General features: G+C 38.9%; 1 protein-coding gene across 1 annotated transcript; it reads right to left on the bottom strand.

Annotated features, from left to right (window-relative positions):
• Positions 1-247: 247 nt before the first annotated feature.
• On the bottom strand, positions 248-21,384 carry LOC147572803 (ankyrin repeat domain-containing protein 26-like). The gene is made up of 10 exons (XM_086693473.1): positions 21,294-21,384; positions 17,653-17,866; positions 15,649-15,826; positions 15,280-15,417; positions 13,010-13,156; positions 8,978-9,048; positions 8,554-8,647; positions 4,357-4,427; positions 3,935-4,028; positions 248-304 (listed from the first exon to the last, which is right to left on the bottom strand). The coding sequence occupies exons 1-10, from the start codon at positions 21,382-21,384 to the stop codon at positions 248-250; spliced, it is 1,155 nt and encodes a 384-aa protein (XP_086549599.1).
• Positions 21,385-21,592: the final 208 nt, after the last annotated feature.

A 21,592-nucleotide genomic window follows, 5' to 3' on the forward strand; every position in this document is an offset into this window, starting at 1 on the left:
AAGCAGGCTGCAAGCTCAGGGTGAAGCCTGATGTGGGGCTCGGTCTCATGACCGGTCTCATGATGTGGGGTTTGGGATCATGACCTGAGTGGAAATTAAGAGTCAGGACGCTCAACCAACTAAGCCGCCTAAGCACCCCTGTAACTAAAATCTTATTGGACCCAGCCACACTCTCCTCTACATGCTGAATGATGGCTACTTTTAGGTCATAACAAAAGAGTTCAGCTTCTACAACAGAGACTATGGCCTACAAAGCCGAAAACGTTTCAATACTCTTCCAGAATAGTTGACCAATCTTACTCTCCTACAAAAACATAACGTTGTTAATGGTTTTAAATTATATATGATGAGATAAAAATACAAATGTATCTACTGGTCAAATGGAGGAAATATAGGAAATTACCTTATGGTAAACATTTCTGTTTTCATATTCCAAGCACCATATCAACTATGATTTTCAATATTCACATAGGTGAATGACATTGCTGTTCTCGTGATTATGAAACTGAACATGCTATTTTCAGTGACAACGAGATATTTCATGGAAGAGTTTGACAAGCAGTATCCTAGTAGGAGCCAGAAAGCCTGGGTCTGAATTCCCAATTCTGCTGGTTATGAGCTGTATGACCTTAAGCACAGTACCTAAAACTTCCGTGTCTCAGTCTCTAAATCTGTAAAATGAAAGTAATAACAGCACCTACTGGGGTACCTGAGTGGCTCAGCCGGGTCAGCGTCTGGCTCTTGATTTCTGCTCAGGACATGATCTCAGGGTCACGTGATTGAGCCCCACATCCAGCTCTGCGTGGATAGCGAGGAGCCTGCTTGGCATTCTCTCTCTCTCTCCCTCTCTCTCTCTCTCTCTCTCTCCCCCTACCTGCTCTTCCCACAATCTCTGTCTGTCTCTCTGTCTCTCTCTTTCTCTCTCTCTCAAAATAATCTTATAAAAGTGATCTGAAAAATAAATAATAATAGGATCTACCTCACTGGGATCTTGGGAATATAAAATTAGGAAATAATACGTGAACAACTTAGAAGGGTACGTGGCACATAGTCAGCTCTAAGTGTATGCATTTAGCATGATTACTGTTGCTGTATTTTGCGTTCCAATACAATGAGATAGTTAAGGCAGGTGGCATGCCAATACAAGTGGTCCCCTATACAAATTATACTGAAGTCGTTCTTCATACCACCACAAGTGGCAGCAAATGGGGAGCATGAGGCCCAGAATCTCTCCTCAGTACTTCACACAACTTTCGCCAATGCCACTAGCAAACAGTACTTGTTTTTTCCCACTTATAATACTTTTAACTAACTCCCTGTCTATACTACTCAGTGGACAATACTCACAGACTACGGTACAAATAGCACCTCTTACATTGAGTAATAGATGCTTTACATGACCATCAGAGGCAAGGGAAAGCCACTGACATGGAAATAATGGAGTCTTGCTAAACCAAAGTTCCTCAATCATTTCATGCCCACACTGTTTACATTAGGCTGCTTTAGCAGGTACTCTGATGAGGAGATTAAGGCTTTGTGGTAACAGCATATCAGAAAAGCTGGCCCCAGAGCTTTGCAGTTGGTAAAGTGCTACACATCTGTAAATCACAGCACCAGCTGCATAAGGAAGAAAGATTTCAATTTCTCCTTTTCTATTAACCATTTGCTTAACTTTTGAAGCTTTGTCCATCTATCACGCTGCTTCTCCCCTTGCAGTGAACTCGAACATTCTTTAATGTATCGTCTCATCCACAGATTCAAGGTTTCTTCACTTATTTCCTTCTTTTACACTAAAATCTAACTTTCACTCCTATCATTCCACTAAGACATTTTGAGGGTCATCAAGAACCTCTTTTTTGTGTGTTTTTAATTTTATTAAGGTCTCTATCCTGCTTCACTTTTCAGCAGCAGCTGAGAAAAATGACCATGCCCTCCCTCTGCTCTTTTAACCACACCTTATTTCTGAAGGACGGCAACCCCTGACATTAAGTCCTTGCCCCTTGCTATCTGTGTTTTGAATTGCTCTTAAGGCTTCAAAACCAGATTCTCTAATTCACATTTCCAGCTTTGGCCCCTTTACCTAGGCCATGTGTCCTTTTCGCTCTTCCATCTAGGTGCTCACAGACAGCATCTCAACCGCGCACTCAAAAATCATTACTTGACATGGAGTACCTTTGTAGACAGCTAATCGTGTACATTTTATTTGGACTCTTTTCGGTGTTACTTTGAGTGTGTTTTTCTTATTGAGTCTTAGGGAGCACCCTTACCCGTAGGATGCTGACCAGCATACTCTGTCTCGCTTTTCTTTATAACACGACATTTATCACAAGGGCTGGATGATCACTGGTTTGCCTTTGTTTCCTTTTGAGTAATTTCTTCGTCCATAGAGATTTCAACTTACGGAAGTCTTCTGAAGTTCCTTTCAGACCCATACCTGACTATACTGTTAGGAAGGTTAAGTTGGCTACAGCTACCTCTTCTTCCCAATCCAGATTCTTCACCTCAAAATTGTGTGCATCAAATATCTTCACCCAGGTAGCCCCTGGTTTGGGGATTCAGGAGATAAGGACCTTCTAGAGAAGTCAGAGCTATGGACTCAGTTGGCTGAAAGCTATCTAAGTTTTTGTTTCACAGGGAACACTTTAAAGTGGCAGGTAATTTCATGCCATAACCCTAATTCCTTTCTATAGAGATGTACAGAAAATCCCTCGTTATTCTTTAATAAGCTTCATCAGTTTCGGATATCCTTACAGATTTTAGTTTTTGAGACCTTAATGATTTCTTTAGGACACAGTAGCAGGACCATGCCTAGCACTCTCATTCATAGAAGACTGATCAACAGAGTGTCATATTACTCGCATGAAAAGTTCCCTATTACAATGTGACTCATTAATAAGACGTACAGAAAAGAAAGTAGTTTTCAATGTCCCCTCAGTCATACAAAGAACCAGTCAACACAATATTCTAGTTCCCCTGACGGGTATAGCTGCCTAATGAAACTTGCATGTATATTATATAGCTTTTGTGACTGACAGAAACGAGTTGGTCAGTGTATCTACCTCATTGCTCCCACTTAGGATGTACCATGAGCATCCTCCAAAGGAGGGTGAGAGTGGGATGACATTCACTGTTCCACTTGGAAAACAGTTGTGGTTTCACTACATAAATTAGAATCTTGAATGGCACATTAGTCTTTTCTGCAATTGAATTCTGAAATCTCTGAAAGGCTGATTAACTCAAGTGAATGGAAAAAAATGAGTTTCTGAACTTGCAATGGTAGGAGAACTATGTTACTAGGTAAGGCCCTGACAGAGCAGCCATTTCTCCTTTTTCACTGGCATTTCTTTTCCTTTACAAAATCCAACAAAGAAAAAAGGCTATTCTTTGGGAAGGACGTTTGCATAATGGCCTGCTAGTCATTGTTGATGAAGAGAATAAGTTGCAAATTTGTAATTATAAATTACAACATATCATCATTAAAAGAACTCTTTCTGAAACTCTCACTAAAGGGTTGGGTTTACAACAGAATGTCAGAATGCCAGATGAAATGATCACTCAAAGACTGGGGACGTTTGAAACACGCTGAAAAATATTAGCAGGGACTCACACATCTGTATGACAATGTTCACAGCACCTTTATATACAATAGCCAAAAGGAGGACTAAACCAAATGCTCACTGTGGTATATACAAAATGTTGCTCTTCTTAGATTCTCACAATATTTTTATTTAAATCTCACTACAAACATCATTACTTTATGAATTCAATCAACTTCATCTATACAGAAGAATTACATCACTAGTAGCAAGCAGAAACAATATCAACCAAATATTTTGATCAGTGAAAATTTCCATAGGATCCAAAACATTCTTATGTACTACTACTAGTGACATAAGGATTCCTTTTCAGGACAATCATTCAGAGATCGACTTACCAAACTTGCCTTTAGCAAGTTGCTCTGAAGATCTTGAATTTGGGCCGCTTGATGTTTGATGGTTGCTTCTTGCCTGGCATTTTTAACCTTTAGCCTAAAATGCAGATCTCAAGATAATTATTCTCACACATAATTTTAAAACTGTATCGTGTAACTTCTGAACAAGTGAGGGTATTACAGATTGTTAAAATGGTATCAAGAGGATGATTTGGCAATTGTGCCAATTTTCTCGTTGTGTTTTGTGGCAATGGTGCAAAATTGAGGGATAAGATGCCAAAATTTTGCATTGCAAAATAGCTCAAAGCTGGAATTTGTATCCAGCTTGACAATGATATACTCGCATAACTAATACATTTCTCATAGTACACTCCTTATCTGCTTTATAAATAAACAAGTTATTTTCTGTGAGGTTTAAATTATACTTTAGCATATGATCTTTAATCTTCTCAGCGTATCTTTCGGCCTCTGCATGTCGTTCCTGTGCTTCTTGTAACTAAAATAAAGAAAAAATAATACTTTTAAATACTGTCAATCTAGTTGAACACCATCACCTGTTTCTGTACTAAATGTTTTTTTTTTGTTGTTGTTGTTATTTTACACTTGAACGAGAGACAGAGAGGGAGAGAGCACACACAAGTGGGAAGGGAGTCAGAGGGAGAGACAGAGAAAAAGGTAAGCAGGCTGCAAGCTCAGGGTGAAGCCTGATGTGGGGCTCGGTCTCATGACCGGTCTCATGATGTGGGGTTTGGGATCATGACCTGAGTGGAAATTAAGAGTCAGGACGCTCAACCAACTAAGCCGCCTAAGCACCCCTGTAACTAAAATCTTATTGGACCCAGCCACACTCTCCTCTACATGCTGAATGATGGCTACTTTTAGGTCATAACAAAAGAGTTCAGCTTCTACAACAGAGACTATGGCCTACAAAGCCGAAAACGTTTCAATACTCTTCCAGAATAGTTGACCAATCTTACTCTCCTACAAAAACATAACGTTGTTAATGGTTTTAAATTATATATGGTGAGATAAAAATACAAATGTATCTACTGGTCAAATGGAGGAAATATAGGAAATTACCTTATGGTAAACATTTCTGTTTTCATATTCCAAGCACCATATCAACTATGATTTTCAATATTCACTTAGGTGAATGACATTGCTGTTCTCGTGATTATGAAACTGAACATGCTGTTTTCAGTGACAACGAGATATTTCATGGAAGAGTTTGACAAGCAGTATCCTAGTAGGAGCCAGAAAGCCTGGGTCTGAATTCCCAATTCTGCTGGTTATGAGCTGTATGACCTTAAGCACAGTACCTAAAACTTCCGTGTCTCAGTCTCTAAATCTGTAAAATGAAAGTAATAACAGCACCTACTGGGGTACCTGAGTGGCTCAGCCGGGTCAGCGTCTGGCTCTTGATTTCTGCTCAGGACATGATCTCAGGGTCACGTGATTGAGCCCCACATCCAGCTCTGCGTGGATAGCGAGGAGCCTGCTTGGCATTCTCTCTCTCTCTCCCTCTCTCTCTCTCTCTCTCTCTCTCCCCCTACCTGCTCTTCCCACAATCTCTGTCTGTCTCTCTGTCTCTCTCTTTCTCTCTCTCTCAAAATAATCTTATAAAAGTGATCTGAAAAATAAATAATAATAGGATCTACCTCACTGGGATCTTGGGAATATAAAATTAGGAAATAATACGTGAACAACTTAGAAGGGTACGTGGCACATAGTCAGCTCTAAGTGTATGCATTTAGCATGATTACTGTTGCTGTATTTTGCGTTCCAATACAATGAGATAGTTAAGGCAGGTGGCATGCCAATACAAGTGGTCCCCTATACAAATTATACTGAAGTCGTTCTTCATACCACCACAAGTGGCAGCAAATGGGGAGCATGAGGCCCAGAATCTCTCCTCAGTACTTCACACAACTTTCGCCAATGCCACTAGCAAACAGTACTTGTTTTTTCCCACTTATAATACTTTTAACTAACTCCCTGTCTATACTACTCAGTGGACAATACTCACAGACTACGGTACAAATAGCACCTCTTACATTGAGTAATAGATGCTTTACATGACCATCAGAGGCAAGGGAAAGCCACTGACATGGAAATAATGGAGTCTTGCTAAACCAAAGTTGCTCAATCATTTCATGCCCACACTGTTTACATTAGGCTGCTTTAGCAGGTACTCTGATGAGGAGATTAAGGCTTTGTGGTAACAACATATCAGAAAAGCTGGCCCCAGAGCTTTGCAGTTGGTAAAGTGCTACACATCTGTAAATCACAGCACCAGCTGCATAAGGAAGAAAGATTTCAATTTCTCCTTTTCTATTAACCATTTGCTTAACTTTTGAAGCTTTGTCCATCTATCACGCTGCTTCTCCCCTTGCAGTGGACTCGAACATTCTTTAATGTATCGTCTCATCCACATATTCAACTTTTCTTCACTTATTTCCTTCTTTTACACTAAAATCTAACTTTCACTCCTATCATTCCACTAAGACATTTTGAGGGTCATCAAGAACCTCTTTTTTGTGTGTTTTTAATTTTATTAAGGTCTCTATCCTGCTTCACTTTTCAGCAGCAGCTGAGAAAAATGACCATGCCCTCCCTCTGCTCTTTTAACCACACCTTATTTCTGAAGGACGGCAACCCCTGACATTAAGTCCTTGCCCCTTGCTATCTGTGTTTTGAATTGCTCTTAAGGCTTCAAAACCAGATTCTCTAATTCACATTTCCAGCTTTGGCCCCTTTACCTAGGCCATGTGTCCTTTTCGCTCTTCCATCTAGGTGCTCACAGACAGCATCTCAACCGCGCACTCAAAAATCATTACTTGACATGGAGTACCTTTGTAGACAGCTAATCGTGTACATTTTATTTGGACTCTTTTCGGTGTTACTTTGAGTGTGTTTTTCTTATTGAGTCTTAGGGAGCACCCTTACCCGTAGGATGCTGACCAGCATACTCTGTCTCGCTTTTCTTTATAACACGACATTTATCACAAGGGCTGGATGATCACTGGTTTGCCTTTGTTTCCTTTTGAGTAATTTCTTCGTCCATAGAGATTTCAACTTACGGAAGTCTTCTGAAGTTCCTTTCAGACCCATACCTGACTATACTGTTAGGAAGGTTAAGTTGGCTACAGCTACCTCTTCTTCCCAATCCAGATTCTTCACCTCAAAATTGTGTGCATCAAATATCTTCACCCAGGTAGCCCCTGGTTTGGGGATTCAGGAGATAAGGACCTTCTAGAGAAGTCAGAGCTATGGACTCAGTTGGCTGAAAGCTATCTAAGTTTTTGTTTCACAGGGAACACTTTAAAGTGGCAGGTAATTTCATGCCATAACCCTAATTCCTTTCTATAGAGATGTACAGAAAATCCCTCGTTATTCTTTAATAAGCTTCATCAGTTTCGGATATCCTTACAGATTTTAGTTTTTGAGACCTTAATGATTTCTTTAGGACACAGTAGCAGGACCATGCCTAGCACTCTCATTCATAGAAGACTGATCAACAGAGTGTCATATTACTCGCATGAAAAGTTTCCTATTACAATGTGACTCATTAATAAGACGTACAGAAAAGAAAGTAGTTTTCAATGTCCCCTCAGTCATACAAAGAACCAGTCAACACAATATTCTAGTTCCCCTGACGGGTATAGCTGCCTAATGAAACTTGCATGTATATTATATAGCTTTTGTGACTGACAGAAACGAGTTGGTCAGTGTATCTACCTCATTGCTCCCGCTTAGGATGTACCATGAGCATCCTCCAAAGGAGGGTGAGAGTCGGATGACATTCACTGTTCTGCTTGGAAAACAGTTGGCGTTTCACTACATATGAATAAATGAGAATCCTGAATGGCACATTAGTCTTTTCTGAGATTGAATTGTGAAATCTCTGAAAGGCTGATTAACTCACGTGAATGGAAAAAAAAATGAGTCTGAACTTGCAATGGTAGGAGCACTATGTTACTAGGTAAGTCTCTGACAGAGAAACCATTTCTCCTTTTTCACTGGCATTTCTTTTCCTTTACAAAATCCAACAAGGAGAAAAGTCCATTCCTTTGAGAAGGACGTTTGCATAATGATCTGCTGGTCATTGTTAATGAAGAGAATAAATTGCAAACTTGTAATTACTAATTACAACAAATCATCATTAAAATAAACCGTTCTCAAACTCTCACTGAAGGCATGAGATTACAAGAGAATGTCAGAATTCAAGATCAAATGATCACTCAAAGATTGGGGACGTTTGAAACACGCTGAAAAATAGTAGCAGGGAGTCTCACACATCTGTATGCCAACGTTCACAGCAGCATTATTAACAGTAGCCAAAGGTGGACTAAAATGCTCAATGTGGTATATATAAAATGTTGCTTTTTTTAGATTCTCACAATGTTTTTTTATGAAAATCTCACTATAAACATCATTACTTTATGAATTCAATCAACTTCATCTATATAGAAGAATTACATCACTAGTAGCAAGTAGGAACAATATCAACCAAACCTTTGCAGCAGTTAGATTTTCCATGGGATCCAAAACATTCTTATGTACTACTACTAGTGAAATACGGATTCCTTTTCAGTAGGACAGACATTAAGAGATCGACTTACCAAACTTGTCTTTATCACGTTGTTCTCAAGATCTTGAATCTGGGCCGCTTGATGTTTGATGGTTGCTTCTTGTGTGGCATTTTTAACCTGTAGCCTAAAATGCAGAACTTAAGATAATTATTCTCACACATAAATTTAAAACAACATCACATACTTACTGAACAAATGAGGGTATTACAGAAATCCTTAAAATGTTGTCAAGAGGAAGATTTGGGAATTGTGCCATTTTTCTCACCGTGTTTTGTGGATAAGGTGCAAAATTCAGAGATAATATGCCACAATTCTGCATTTAAAAATAGCTCAAAGCTGGTATTTGTATCCAGCTTAACAATGATATACTGGCATAACTAATACATTTCCCATACTACACTGTTTATCTGCTTTATAAATAAACAAGTTATTTTCTGTGAGGTTTAAATTATACTTTTGCACATGATCTTTCATCTCCTCAGCATATCTTGTGGCCTCTCCAGGTCGTTCCTGTTCTTCTTGCAACTAAAATAGAGAAAAAATAATTTTAACCACTGAAAATCCAGTAGAAAACCATCATCGGTTTCTTTAACTAATTTTTTTTTTACTTGAGAGAGAGACAGAGAGAGAGAGAGAGCATGCAGAAGTGGGGGAGAGAGACAGAGGGAGAGACAGAGAAAATTGTAAGCAGGCTGCTAGCTCAGGGCGAAGCCTGATGTGGGGCTCGGTCTCATGACCGGTCTCATGATGTGGGATTTGGGATCATGACCTGAGTGGAAATTAAGAGTCAGGACCTCAGCCAACTAACCCACCCAAGCGCCGCTGTAAGTAAAATATTTTTGGAGCCAGCCACCCTCTCCTCTACATGCTGATTGATGGCTACTTTGAGATCATAACAAAAGAGTTCAGCTTCTACAACAGAGACTATGGCCTACAAAGATGAAATGTTTCAATACTCTTACAGAATAGTTTACCAACCATACTCTCCTACAAAAACATAACATCGTTAATGTTTTTAAATTATATATGATCACATAAATGTACAAATGTATCTATTGGTCAAATGGAGGATATATAGGAATTTACTTTATGGTAAACATTTCTATTTTCATATTCCAAGCACCACATCAACTATGATTTTACATATTCACATAGGTGAATTACGTTCCTATTCTCGTGATTATGAAACTGAACACGCTGTTTTCAGTGACAAGATATTTCATGGAAGAATTTGAGAAGCAATATCCTAGTAGGGGCCAGAATGCCTGGGTCTGATTTCCCAGTTCTGCTCATTATGAGCTGTATGACCTTGAGCACACTACCTAAAACTTCCATGTCTCAATCTCTGCATCTGTAAAATGAAGGTAATAACAGCACCTACTGGGGCACCTGAGTGGCTCAGTCGGTTCAGTGTCTGGCTCTTGATTTCAGCTCAGGACATGATCACAGGGTCATGTAATTGAGCCCCACATCAAGCTCTGCATGGACAGTGAGGAGCCTGCTTGGGATTCTCTCTCTCTCTCTCTCTCTCTCTCTCTCTCTCTCTCTCCCTCTCTCTCTCTCTCTCTCCCTTTTTCTCTCTCTCCCTTCATGCCCTTCCCCAAAATCTCTCTGTCTCTCTGTCTCTCTCTGTCTCTCAAAACAAAGGACTTTAAAAAAGTGATCTCAAAATAAATAATAATAGTATCTACCCCATTGGGATGTTGGGAAGATTACATTAGGAAATAATAGATGAACAACTTAGAAGGGTACGTGGCACATAGCTCTAAGTGTCTGCATGTAGCATGATTACTGTTGCTGTAGTTTGTGTTCCAATACAATGTGATAGTTTAGGCAGGTGGCCTGCCAATACAAGTTTTCCCCTATACAAATTATACTGAAGTTATTCTTCATTCCACCGCAAGTGGTAGCAAATGGGGAGCATGAGGCCCAGAATATTTCCTCAGTACTTCAAAAAACTTTGCCAATGCCACTAGCCAACAGTACTTTTTTCCACTTATAATCCTTTTAACTTACTTCCTCTCTAAACCACTGAGTGGACAATGCTCACAGACTACGGTACAAATAGCACCTCCTTGACTGAGTAGTAGATCCTTTACATGACCATCAGAGGCAAGGGAAAGCCACTGACATGGAAATAAATGAGTCTTGCGAAACTAAAGTTCCTCAATCATTTTATGTCCATACTCTTTACGTTAGGCTGCTTTAGCATGTACTCTGATGAAGAGATTAAGGGTTTGGGGTAAAAGCATATCAGAAAAGCTGTCCCCAGATATTTGCATTGGTAAAGTAATACAAATCTATAAATCACAGTTCTGGCTGTGTAAGAAAGAAAGACAAATTTAGCATGCTTTTTCATAGTGAGAGGGAAAAAAAAACCTAAACATTTGATTGAACATTTCTCCTCTATTTGATTAAGTGCTTTCATTAATAGTTTTACTTATATAAGCGTGTGTGTGTGTCTTTGTGTGTGTGTATAGAGATATACACACATTTTTTAACGTTTATTTTTTGATACAGAGCACGAGACTGAGTGGAGCAGAACGTGAGGGACACAACAGATCCAATTAGGCTCTGCTGACAGCAGAAAGCCCAATGCAGGGCTCCATCTCAAGAACATGGAGATCATGACCTGAGCCAAAGGCAGACTCTGATCAGACTGGAGCCAGCCAGGCACCCCTCAATTTAGTATTTCATTTCTTAGCATACATTTAGAATAAAAGCTTTGCTATACCAATGTTTCCAAGAAGAATTTACTGATACGGTATAAAGTACTTAATTTTATCGGAAAAACTGTTAAGTTAAAGTATTTTCAATTTATACAAGGATAAGTATCACAAGTATCAAATATTACTATCCCTTAAATTTATACTTAGGAAGACGAAATTACCTGTCATGAAAAAAATAAAAACAATGTCAAATAAAGGACTAAATTGTTCTGCACAGGCTAGATGACAAGTGTCAAGAGAGTTAAAGCTAATGGGAGTTAGAACAGTCAGAGAAAGTTCATTGGAAAGGAGACTGTGAGCCAAGTCTGAATAACATAGGTTTACTCAAGAGGAACAGAAACTAGAAAGACAGTAAGGACAGCATGCGTAACGGCTGAGAGATGGTGAAATCAACCCAATTAACTCAGAGGATAAAATCTGATGGCAGAGACATTAAAAACGGGTGTCCACACAAGAACTACATAAATGTTCATAAGCAGCAGTATTAATAGGCAAGAAATGGACACAACCCAAAGGTCCATCAACTGATGAATGAACAAGGGCCTTAACCCACAATGGAGTACTGTTTGACAATAAAAACAAATGAAGCACTGATATAAGCTGTAACCAACACAGATGAACCCAGAAAACATTAAGTAAAGTTAGCTAGTCCCAAGGGACCACACGTTGTGTGACTCCATTTATATGAAATATTCACAAGAGGCAACTCCATTGAGAGACCAAGTAGTAGACTGGTGGTTGCCTGAGGCTGGGGGCAACGGGTAAGGGTTTCCTTTCAGGGTGACGAAAACATTCTACTTGATGGCAGTGATGGTTGCACGAGTGTACACAGAGACAGTGAACTGTGCGTGGCAAATGGGTGACTTTTATGGTATGTGTTTTGTACCTCAAAATAGCTTAAAAAAAAAAACCCAATGGCAGGACACAGAGAATGTTCTTAATTCTCGCTTTTGGGCGCCCATACTATACATGATCTGAATATTTCCGTGCTTTGACAATATGTGTAAAAGGCAAAGAAAATGAAGGAAATGCCGAAGTTCAAGTGGTTTGTTAAGTGATCTTTCTGTACAAGTCATCCTGAAATCAATATGCATTCTTCTCAAAAGTGAAGATGAGAACTAAGACAATTATCTGAAACATCCCATTAAACATTATCTTCTGATTTGATCCAGCTTGCCTCATCATGGTAATAGAGATATCATTAAAAAACATTGTTTAGTAGGGGACAAAAGTCTCTTGGGACACCTGGGTGGCTACGTCAGTTAAGCGTCCAATTCTTGCTTTCAGCTCAGGTCATGATCTCATGGTTCATGAGACTGAGCCTCACACTGGCTCTACACTGACTGCATGGAGCCTGCTTGGGATTCTCTCTCTCTCCTCTCTCTGCCCCTCCCGTGTTAACACGCATGCATACACTCTCTCTCACTCTTTTTCTCTCAAAATAAATAAATAAACTGTCACAAAAATTTTAAATTAAAGAAAGAACGAAAAAAGTCTCTCAATTTCTGTGGGGAAGGATACAAAAGCCTCAACTTTCCTAAGAGTAAGTATTATAAGAAAACAATGTATAACACAAATAGGAGAAGGAGAGGCAGAAGTTTATGAAATAAATGCATTGTAAAGATACTAAAATCATAATAAATTCATTACAATGAAAATACCAAAGAAAGCGGTCCATGGAAATTGGTATCCTAAAACACTTTATATTATTTAACCAGCTATAAGTTAGCTGTTGACAGGTTACACTTACTACATACCTGACTTCTGATTCGAGCTAATTTCTTCTTGAGATCCTGTGTTTCATCTTCCAGAGGAAGATATGACGTAACCTCTGGGGAAGCCTCTGACATAGACTGTTTCTTCAGAGTATCAGCCAGTTCTTGTTGAAGTTGTCTCGCAACTACCTAATAAGACATTTCTGTTACTGATTTTCTAAATCATCTTATTATTAAATTATGTTAATAATAGACAACTCTCACATACGTCCTTTGAGAAATATCAACACATACATCAATTCACCGTCTTTTTGTAACACATACACATTCCTGTTCACTGAATTCAGTTAAAGACACAAAAGGTGTTATCTCCCTGCCCAGTTCTGATATTTTATGGTGTCTCTTTCCAGTCTTAGCACGACAATTTCATCCTGCAACATGTGGTTTTTATGCAACCGATCTTGTGTTTTCTCATGATTATCAGAAAGCTAAGAAAAACCAAGCACATTTTCAGATAGCACTCAATAAAATGGCAGTATCATGATTTTCTTGGAAATGAAAGTATAATCTGTGTTTAAACAATGAAAAGGTTGCAGGGGGTGCCAGTGTGGTTCAGTTGGTTGAGTGTCTGACCCTTGATTTTGGCTCAGGGAATGATCTCACATTCTGTGGGTTCAAGCCTCGCATCAGGCTCTGTGCTGACAGTCAGGAGCCTGCTCAGGATTCTCGCTCTCCCTCTCCCTGCCCCTCCCCTTCTTGCATTCTCTCTCTCTCTCTAATGAATAAAGTAACATGAAAAGAAAGAAAGAAAGAAAAAAAGAAAGAAGGAAAGAAAGAAAAAGAAAGAAAAGAGGAAGGAAGGAAGGAAGGAAGGAAGGAAGCAAGGTTACAGTAAGTGAATATCCAACTGGAAAAAAATAACGTTGGCTCCAAATCTCAAATTTTAGACAAGCATAAGTTCCCAAAAGTTCAGAACTTTAACTGAAGATAATGAAGGCATGAAAGTAAAAAAGAATTTGTGAGAAAAGTGTTCAGAATCTCAGAATTGGAAAAGCCTTCTCTGACTTACAACAAACCAGAAGGCCTAAAATAATAGATTAATAAATCTGACTATACTTAAAAATTGAGTTTACAGTAGATATCGAACACAGCGACCCCACAGTAAAATCCTTAGCTATGCATATACTCGGACAGATTAAATTTCCTAAAATTCTTCTTTCCTGAGAATATTTCATAGATATCTACTTTGCTACCATTTCTATAGTCAGTTATAAGAATTATATCTATTGATAACTGAAAAATGTAGGCACTGTACTATAATAGAAACACTTCTACATACATCAATGAACTCATTTGGTTATCACAATTCTAGAGTGGAGAGATTAAAACGGTGAGCTGCAGGACTCTCCCCAGGTCTTCTCACTCCACAACTAGTGCTCTTGCACCAACCGCTGCCACTTCTCTAGTGTAAATACACAAGTACGAAAGAAGTCTTGTATTTCAAAATACTCATAGGAAATAAGGTGAAATTTATACATCTCTTAGAAAACCATGAGATTATTTACTGCTGCAATAACTTGCATTTCCTCTTCATGTTGAAAACAGTAATAAATATAAAAGAGGGGAAATACACTCAGCTATTTTATTAGGAATAAAATACCTATCAATAAATTATCATTAAGTATATACCACAGCATACCATTGTTATCAAAAGTTCCTTGTAATGAAATAGGATGCTACTTGAAGCAAAAGTGTTACTTTTCTCAAAAGTAGGAGACTTGATACCGAAAATATGATCAGTGAACTGGCTACACTTGTCCTCCTGTCCATTAGCGGAAGTATTCACCTAAACTATTAATATATCAAGGCAGTGAAGTAACTGTTCAAAACTAAAACACATGTTGCTAGTAGCAATAGTTTTGAGATTAGGGAAAGCTCATCAATTCCTACAGAAAGTAATAAAAGCCTCTCCTTTGGACGAGGACATTATGAATGTCACTAGTTGTTGCAGACAATGCATTTAATCAAGAATATTATTTTATCCAGTGAAGCAAAAATGCCACCGTCCCCCATGACCCTCCACAAAATACATGTGCTTTTAAAATCCTCTATAGTTTCCATGATGAACAGAGTTCAGTTTCATATGTACATACATATATATATATATATATATATATATATATACACATATACACACACATATGTATATATATACACACACACACACACGGAGAAAAAAGTAATAATAACTAAAAAATAGAATGTATACAAATACATACACACATGTACTTCAAAATAACTAAAGAAGATACCTTAGAATTAGTTTTCTTATGAGCCATTTCTAGCTCCTTTTGCTTGCAAAAGAGATTGTTTAGGCTTCCATCTTGTAAGACTCTGGCCTTCTGTTCTGGAGAAAGTTGCCACTGAGTGTCACTGTGCTCTTCTACAACCTGGAGACACATTTCATTATGATTCTGGTCTCATACCGTTAAAAAAAGAAGGTCAAAAGCTGAAGAGGAGAACTTTAAAAAAAATGTTCAAAAGGACATAATCCCATGTTTTAATTTATTTTAAACCTAAATAATATATATTGAGTCAAAGGGATACTATAAAATATATATGTATAATATTACACTATGTAATATAAATGGAAATACAGTTTTTATCAAAAACTGATTTACCTGATTTTTTGTGGCCTTCAATTCCGTGTTTAGCATTCTAAGAGCGAGTTCAACTTGTTGTTTTGTTTCAACTTCTTTCTTATATTCTTCTTCTTTTCTTCTTAACTTTTCCCTAATATTTTCATATAACATATCAGCATTTCTTCTTTCTTCTTCTTCTTCTTGTTTTAAGGTACATCTGCAATTACATGTGCTTCTTTTAAAATTTGTTTTGTTAGACATAAAAAGTTCATTTTATGATACGGTTCCACATAAGTTGGCTTATTATCCAAATGAAAAATTTCTATGTTCTCCAATTGTTTTCCTTGTAAGGCTCATGTTTTTAATTTGTCACTTCAATCTCTTCCAAACCATATATACAGTTGAAAAGAAGCCAGGAGAAAGCATTATGCAACTTCGTTAGTTTTAGTCAGTAATAACTCTGGTAGATGTTGTAGGAAAGAAAGTTTGAAATTATTCAGGAAAGTTAGAGTTGAAAATTACCCCCTTTCCCACAGGTATAATTATTCCTCCATAGGACAGATAATTCAGTTTCTCATTAAAAAGAGAAGTTGCTGTTTATAAGCAAGTGTATCAATTCACTGGAAATAAAATTTCCACTTGACAAAACCTTACAGGTACCTCCAAAAAGATGTGCAGTGAAAGAGAGCACCTGTGGATGTTGTTTACACAACATACACGTGCAGATTACTGTCATCCAAGACTACGCTGACGAGTCGAATATCTGTTGCCTATACCTTTTGTTTCTTCTTCCACAACACTTGCAACTTACCTTGTTGATGATTACCTACTTTATGAATCACTTAAACATCCCTTCTAGAACAACACAGGATACGTATTAATTAAGTAAACAATAAAGAGTAATATGACCTTTCAGCATACACTTTTGAATTAATTTTATCTACCTATGACAGAGATGCTGAAAAAACTTCTCAGTAACCACTTTCCGTATTACTTTTTTGTTAATGTTTATTCATTTTTGAGAGAGAAAGGGAGAGCCCATGCATACAAAGGGGGGGCAGAGAGAGAGAGAGAGGGAGGCAGAAAATCTGAAGTGGGCTCTGCACTGACAACACACAGCTCGATGTGGGGCTCGAACTCACGAACCCTGAGATCATGACCTGAGCCAAAGTCGGACGCTTGACTGACTGAGCCACCCAGGCGCCCCCATTTTACTTTGTTTAAATTTTTTATTGAGAGAGAGATGACACAAGTGAGTGAGGGTGGAGAGAGGGAAAGAGAGACAGAATCCCACGAGGGGCAGACAGAGAGGGAGAGACAGAGTGAGAGAAGAGGAGCTCATCCGAAGTGGGGCTCGTGCTCACCCAAGCAGGGCTCGAGCCCACCCAAAGCAAGGCTCAAACTCACGAGATCATCACCTGAGCCAAAGCCAGATGCTTAACCAGCTCAGCCACCCAGGCACCCCCACTTTACCTTTTAACACCTGCATGTTAAGAAGCAAACGGAATCAATTTTGGCGAATTTTACTGTCTTGAGAAAAATGACCATTTTATACTCTGTTGGTAGGTACAGAAAGTAATATAAACTTTCCTGAGAACAATTTAAAAATATGGATCAAAGATCTTTTTAAAAATTTTTATACTTTAACCAGATTACATTATATTGAAGAATTGACTCCAAGCAAGTAACCAGACATGTAGAAACAGATTTATATAAAAGACATTCCTGACAGCATCAATTAAAATACTGAAAGATGAAAAACAAGCAGAATTCAATCTCCTAAATAATGATGTTTCTTGGACTATGGTGGACTTTCATATGGCCATTAAAATTGTGATTTGGAATATACATTAAAGTATTAGAAGTATTCACTGTTAAGAACTTGCTGTGTTATTGCCAAGAATCGCACACCTCACAACACTAAACAAGTATTCTTTCCAGGAAAATCCCATAAGGTAAGTCAGCAATTACAAAACTGCCCCTACACATCTGTAGTATAAAAGGAAACAGTTGAAATATTTCCTTAAAACCAAGATGCTGTACCTCAAACTGCAGAATTCACGTTCCCATTCTACTTTTTGATGTTCTAACCATGATATCATGTCTTTGGCTTCCTGTAGCTCGTTTTGTAGTGCACTAACCATTTTGTCCATTTTTGTCATTTTTCCCATAAGAAGTTTACAGTGATTTTTGTTAAGTTTCCTTAATTTCTCATAGGAAACACATATATCTTGGATTTTCAAGACGCCAGCAGAATCTGCATCAGAGAAGAAACAGAAATAAAATAGATGAGTACTTTTTGCATATACAGGCCTGTGCATCTTCAATTCACTCATTCACACATTGAGTAAATATATACCTTCAATGGAAGATGTTATACTCAGCTCTACAATTGCAATAGAGAAGACCCCTGGCTATCGATTAGCTTAAAGTCTAGTGAAGGAGCAAGACAACTCAAATGGTAATTCTAAATTCAGATAGTTCCTATTAGAAGACAGAGTTCTGTGATCATAACTTGATCTAGATTGGGCCCAAGGAAGATAGATGTCCCTGAGGAAGAGATAAATATACTGAGGAATGAAGGATGAGCAGGAGACAGTTAAGCAAAGGAGGAAGACAAGCACTCTCGACAGTCTAGAGCATGTGCCGAAGTTTCACTGTAATCTGCTTCTGGCCAAGATGGGGTAACACGTACTGATTGATCTTCCTACCTGAAGCAAGCAAAAACAAAACAGACAAAATACAATTTTAACATGATTTTCAAGATGCAGAACTTCAGACAATTGAGGACAATGACCCCTGAAAACAAAACACGTTAGCCTAACACAGGCCCAAACTCACTGCCTTGAGAGAGTTTTCAGGCTACGAAACAAGATAAATAAATTATTTAAGTAGATTTCACCAGACTCCTTGAGTCGTGGTGGCAAAACTGAGAGTCTGGTGAAGTCAAGGCAGATAGAGATGACAGGTCAGCATCCAGGAGAGGAGAAAGCAGGGCACAGAAAGAACCCTGGGCATCTGCACAGGGTCCCCTTTGGCTATTCAGCAGAGGAACAACCAGTGCATACATGGAAGGAAGTCATCAAGGGAAAAAAATTCTGAAAAGAGTACAGGAAACACTGCCTGGTGCTCCCACAGCACGAGGGACAGTATCTATTCACATTAGCTAAGATCGAAAAACTCATAATTTGCCTTAGGCTGATCACCACTCTGGATTCATCCAATAATTCGTAAGAGCAAGACTAAAGGATCCAACTGTTTGTAAGTAACTTAACTATATCTCCAAAACAAAGCATGGAAAGATAACTAGAGGCATAGAAGCTATTGTTTTAAAAACCAAATAGCACTTACAGAGATGTAAATTATGTTAGCCAGGAACAATACGATGGGTAGGAATAAACACATATTAGACATCACAAAAAAAGACTGAAGTTTAACATTGGAAACCTGGGAGAAAACTTCAAGTGGGAAATACACAATTGCCCAAAGAGGCAGGGGAAAGTGGCAGGAAAAAAATGGCCCAAATCTTCCTAAACTTCATGAAAACTATAATCCCACTGACCCAGGAAGGATCTGTCTAGGAAAGAAGAAATGGAAGTCAACTCTTGTGATTTGCCTAAACTCTATGCGATGTGGTATAACATTACTGGAAGGGAGACTGTGATGCTGAAGCCATAGACTATAAACCCTAAACCAACCACTAAAGCAGCAAAACTGAAAAGTTCTAGCTAGGAAGCCTAAATAAATAGGTGAATAAATGAATACATGAATAAATGAATACATGAATAAATAAATAAATGGATAAAACTGAATCATAAAAATTACTCGATTAAAAGAAAGCGGAAAAAGAAGAGAACGGGAACAAGGAGCAGATAGGACAAATGCAAATCAAACAGCATGATGACATATTCAAATCAACTATCTCAAAAATCACAGTAAATGGCCATTTGTAGCAACGTGGATGGAACTGGAGAGTGTGATGCTAAGTGAAATAAGCCATACAGAGAAAGACAGATACCATATGTTTTCAGTCTTATGTGGATCCTGAGAAACTTAACATAAACCCACGGGGGAAGGGAAGGAAAAAAGAAAAAAAGAGGTTAGAGTGGGAGAGAGCCAAAGCATAAGAGACTCTTAAAAACTGAGAACAAACTGAGGGTTAATGGGGGGGTGGGAGGGAGGGGAGGGTGGGTGATGGGTATTGAGGAGGGCACCTTTTGGGATGAGCACTGGGTGTTGTATGGAAACCAATTTGACAATAAATTTCATATATTGAAAAAAAAACATCACAGTAAATGAAAACGGTCTAAAAGCCTCAACTAAAACGCAGACTGTCAGAATGGATAAAAAAGGAAGACTCAACTGTATGCCACCTATACAAAATGCACTTTAAATGTCAAGACAGAAATTTGTTCGAAAGACAGGAATATGATATACCACACTAACACTTGACCAAAGAAGGCTGAGCTAGAGTGGCTCTATGAATAGCAGACAAAACAGTTTCAAGCAAAAAAAAAAAAAAAAATATTACCAGCAATAAACAACAGGTCATTGTATAATCATAAAAGGGTCAATTAAGAGCAATCTTAAATGTTCATGTATCTGTTAATAGCTTCAAAGTACATGAAGCAAAAATTGATAAAACTGAAAAGAGAAATAGGCAAATTCACAATTATAGTCTGATATTTCAACACGCTCAACATCAGCAAGGGCATAGTAGACTTGGCCGCCACTATTCTTCTCAAGGATCTATGGAACACTTACCAAAAAAGACTATGTTCTGGGTCAAAAATAAATCTTAATAAAAGGAAGAAGTCAAGAGGCCTGAAGTCATAATAGTGTGTTCCCTGACCACAAAGCAATCAAATCAGAAATCAAGCACAAAAATATCTCTGGAAAATACTCAACTATTTGTGAACTACAGAACACATCGAAATATCCCCTGGGTCAAAGAAGTAATGAAAAAAGAAAAAAAAATTAGAAAGGATTCTGAACTGAATGAAAATGAAAACATAGTAGAATTTGTAGAGTCCTGCTTTAGTAGCACTCACATGAAGACTGATAGCACTGAATGTATACATTAAAAAGGAAGAGGGAAGTGCGGTGCTCCTTGCTGCCTTTGTGGCTCCTCCCCCAGCTTCCCAAGGCACCCTGCCCTGCCCCGCCCCACCCTGGCAGTGGCTGGAGAGCAGGTGCTTTGTTCACAGCGCACAGCAGGCACTTGGGTGGGTGGGGGCGGGGTCCGCCAATGCTGGGAATTGAAGGTGGGGGAGTAGCTGTAGGAGGAGACCCCCCTACACTGAGGTGGGCATAGGCCGGGCCCGGGTTCTGCTGGAGCGGGAGGCGGCGGTGGTGGCAGAGGCATGGTCCTTCTGGAAGGGAGAGCCCAATGCCTCTGCACCTGTCTCCCCTCCCTTCCTCTCCGCCCCTGCCATGGGTTTTGTGTTCTAGCTCCCCATCTTTTTCTCACTACCTACATCATCACCCTTCTTCCGACTTCGCTTCCCAGCTTCTTGCGACCCTTTCTCACACTTAAGCCTCAGTTACTCAGGCTCTTTTCACCCTAGTCTTGCCGGAGACTTCATATGCCAGCAGTCTCTCTCATGGGATGTCCCCATCCTTCCCCTCTCCCCACATCCTATTCTGGGCTGATGGCAGCCAGAAATCCTTCCTATTGCGTTTACCGGCAGTTTCTACCTGGCCCTGACGCTTGGCGCAGATCAAGTCCACCACACCCACGCTGAGAAGTACCCCTAGGAGAACCACTTGTCCCATGGTGGTATTGGACAATGTGTTCTCGATTTTCCTCTGGTTGCTTATTTTAGTCTGAATATTTGTTACTCTCCACCGCTATACTTTACAAACGTATGTTTTGGTTGCATGACAAGGAGTTAGAAATGAGCCAGAGACCATTCGCAGGTAAGGAGAAGATTTAGACACTTAGGATTCAAGGAAGAAAGGAGAAACAGAATGTTAAGAAGGT

This window comes from Puma concolor, chromosome E4, assembly GCF_028749965.1.
Source record: "Puma concolor isolate L17-30 chromosome E4, mPumCon1.1.hap2, whole genome shotgun sequence".
NCBI classification, from domain to species: domain Eukaryota; kingdom Metazoa; phylum Chordata; class Mammalia; order Carnivora; family Felidae; genus Puma; species Puma concolor.

Bases quoted from the DNA above. Each gene is read 5' to 3' on its own strand.
- LOC147572803 (XM_086693473.1), bottom strand. From the start codon at position 21,384: ATGGGACAAGTGGTTCTCCTAGGGGTACTTCTCAGCGTGGGTGTGGTG. The intron at 15,827-17,652 runs GTACAGCATCTT...ATGTAATTGCAG, and splicing joins CGTGAATTCTGCAGTTTGAG to ATGTACCTTAAAACAAGAAG. The intron at 15,418-15,648 runs GTAAATCAGTTT...ATGTGTCTCCAG, and splicing joins TGAAGGCCACAAAAAATCAG to GTTGTAGAAGAGCACAGTGA.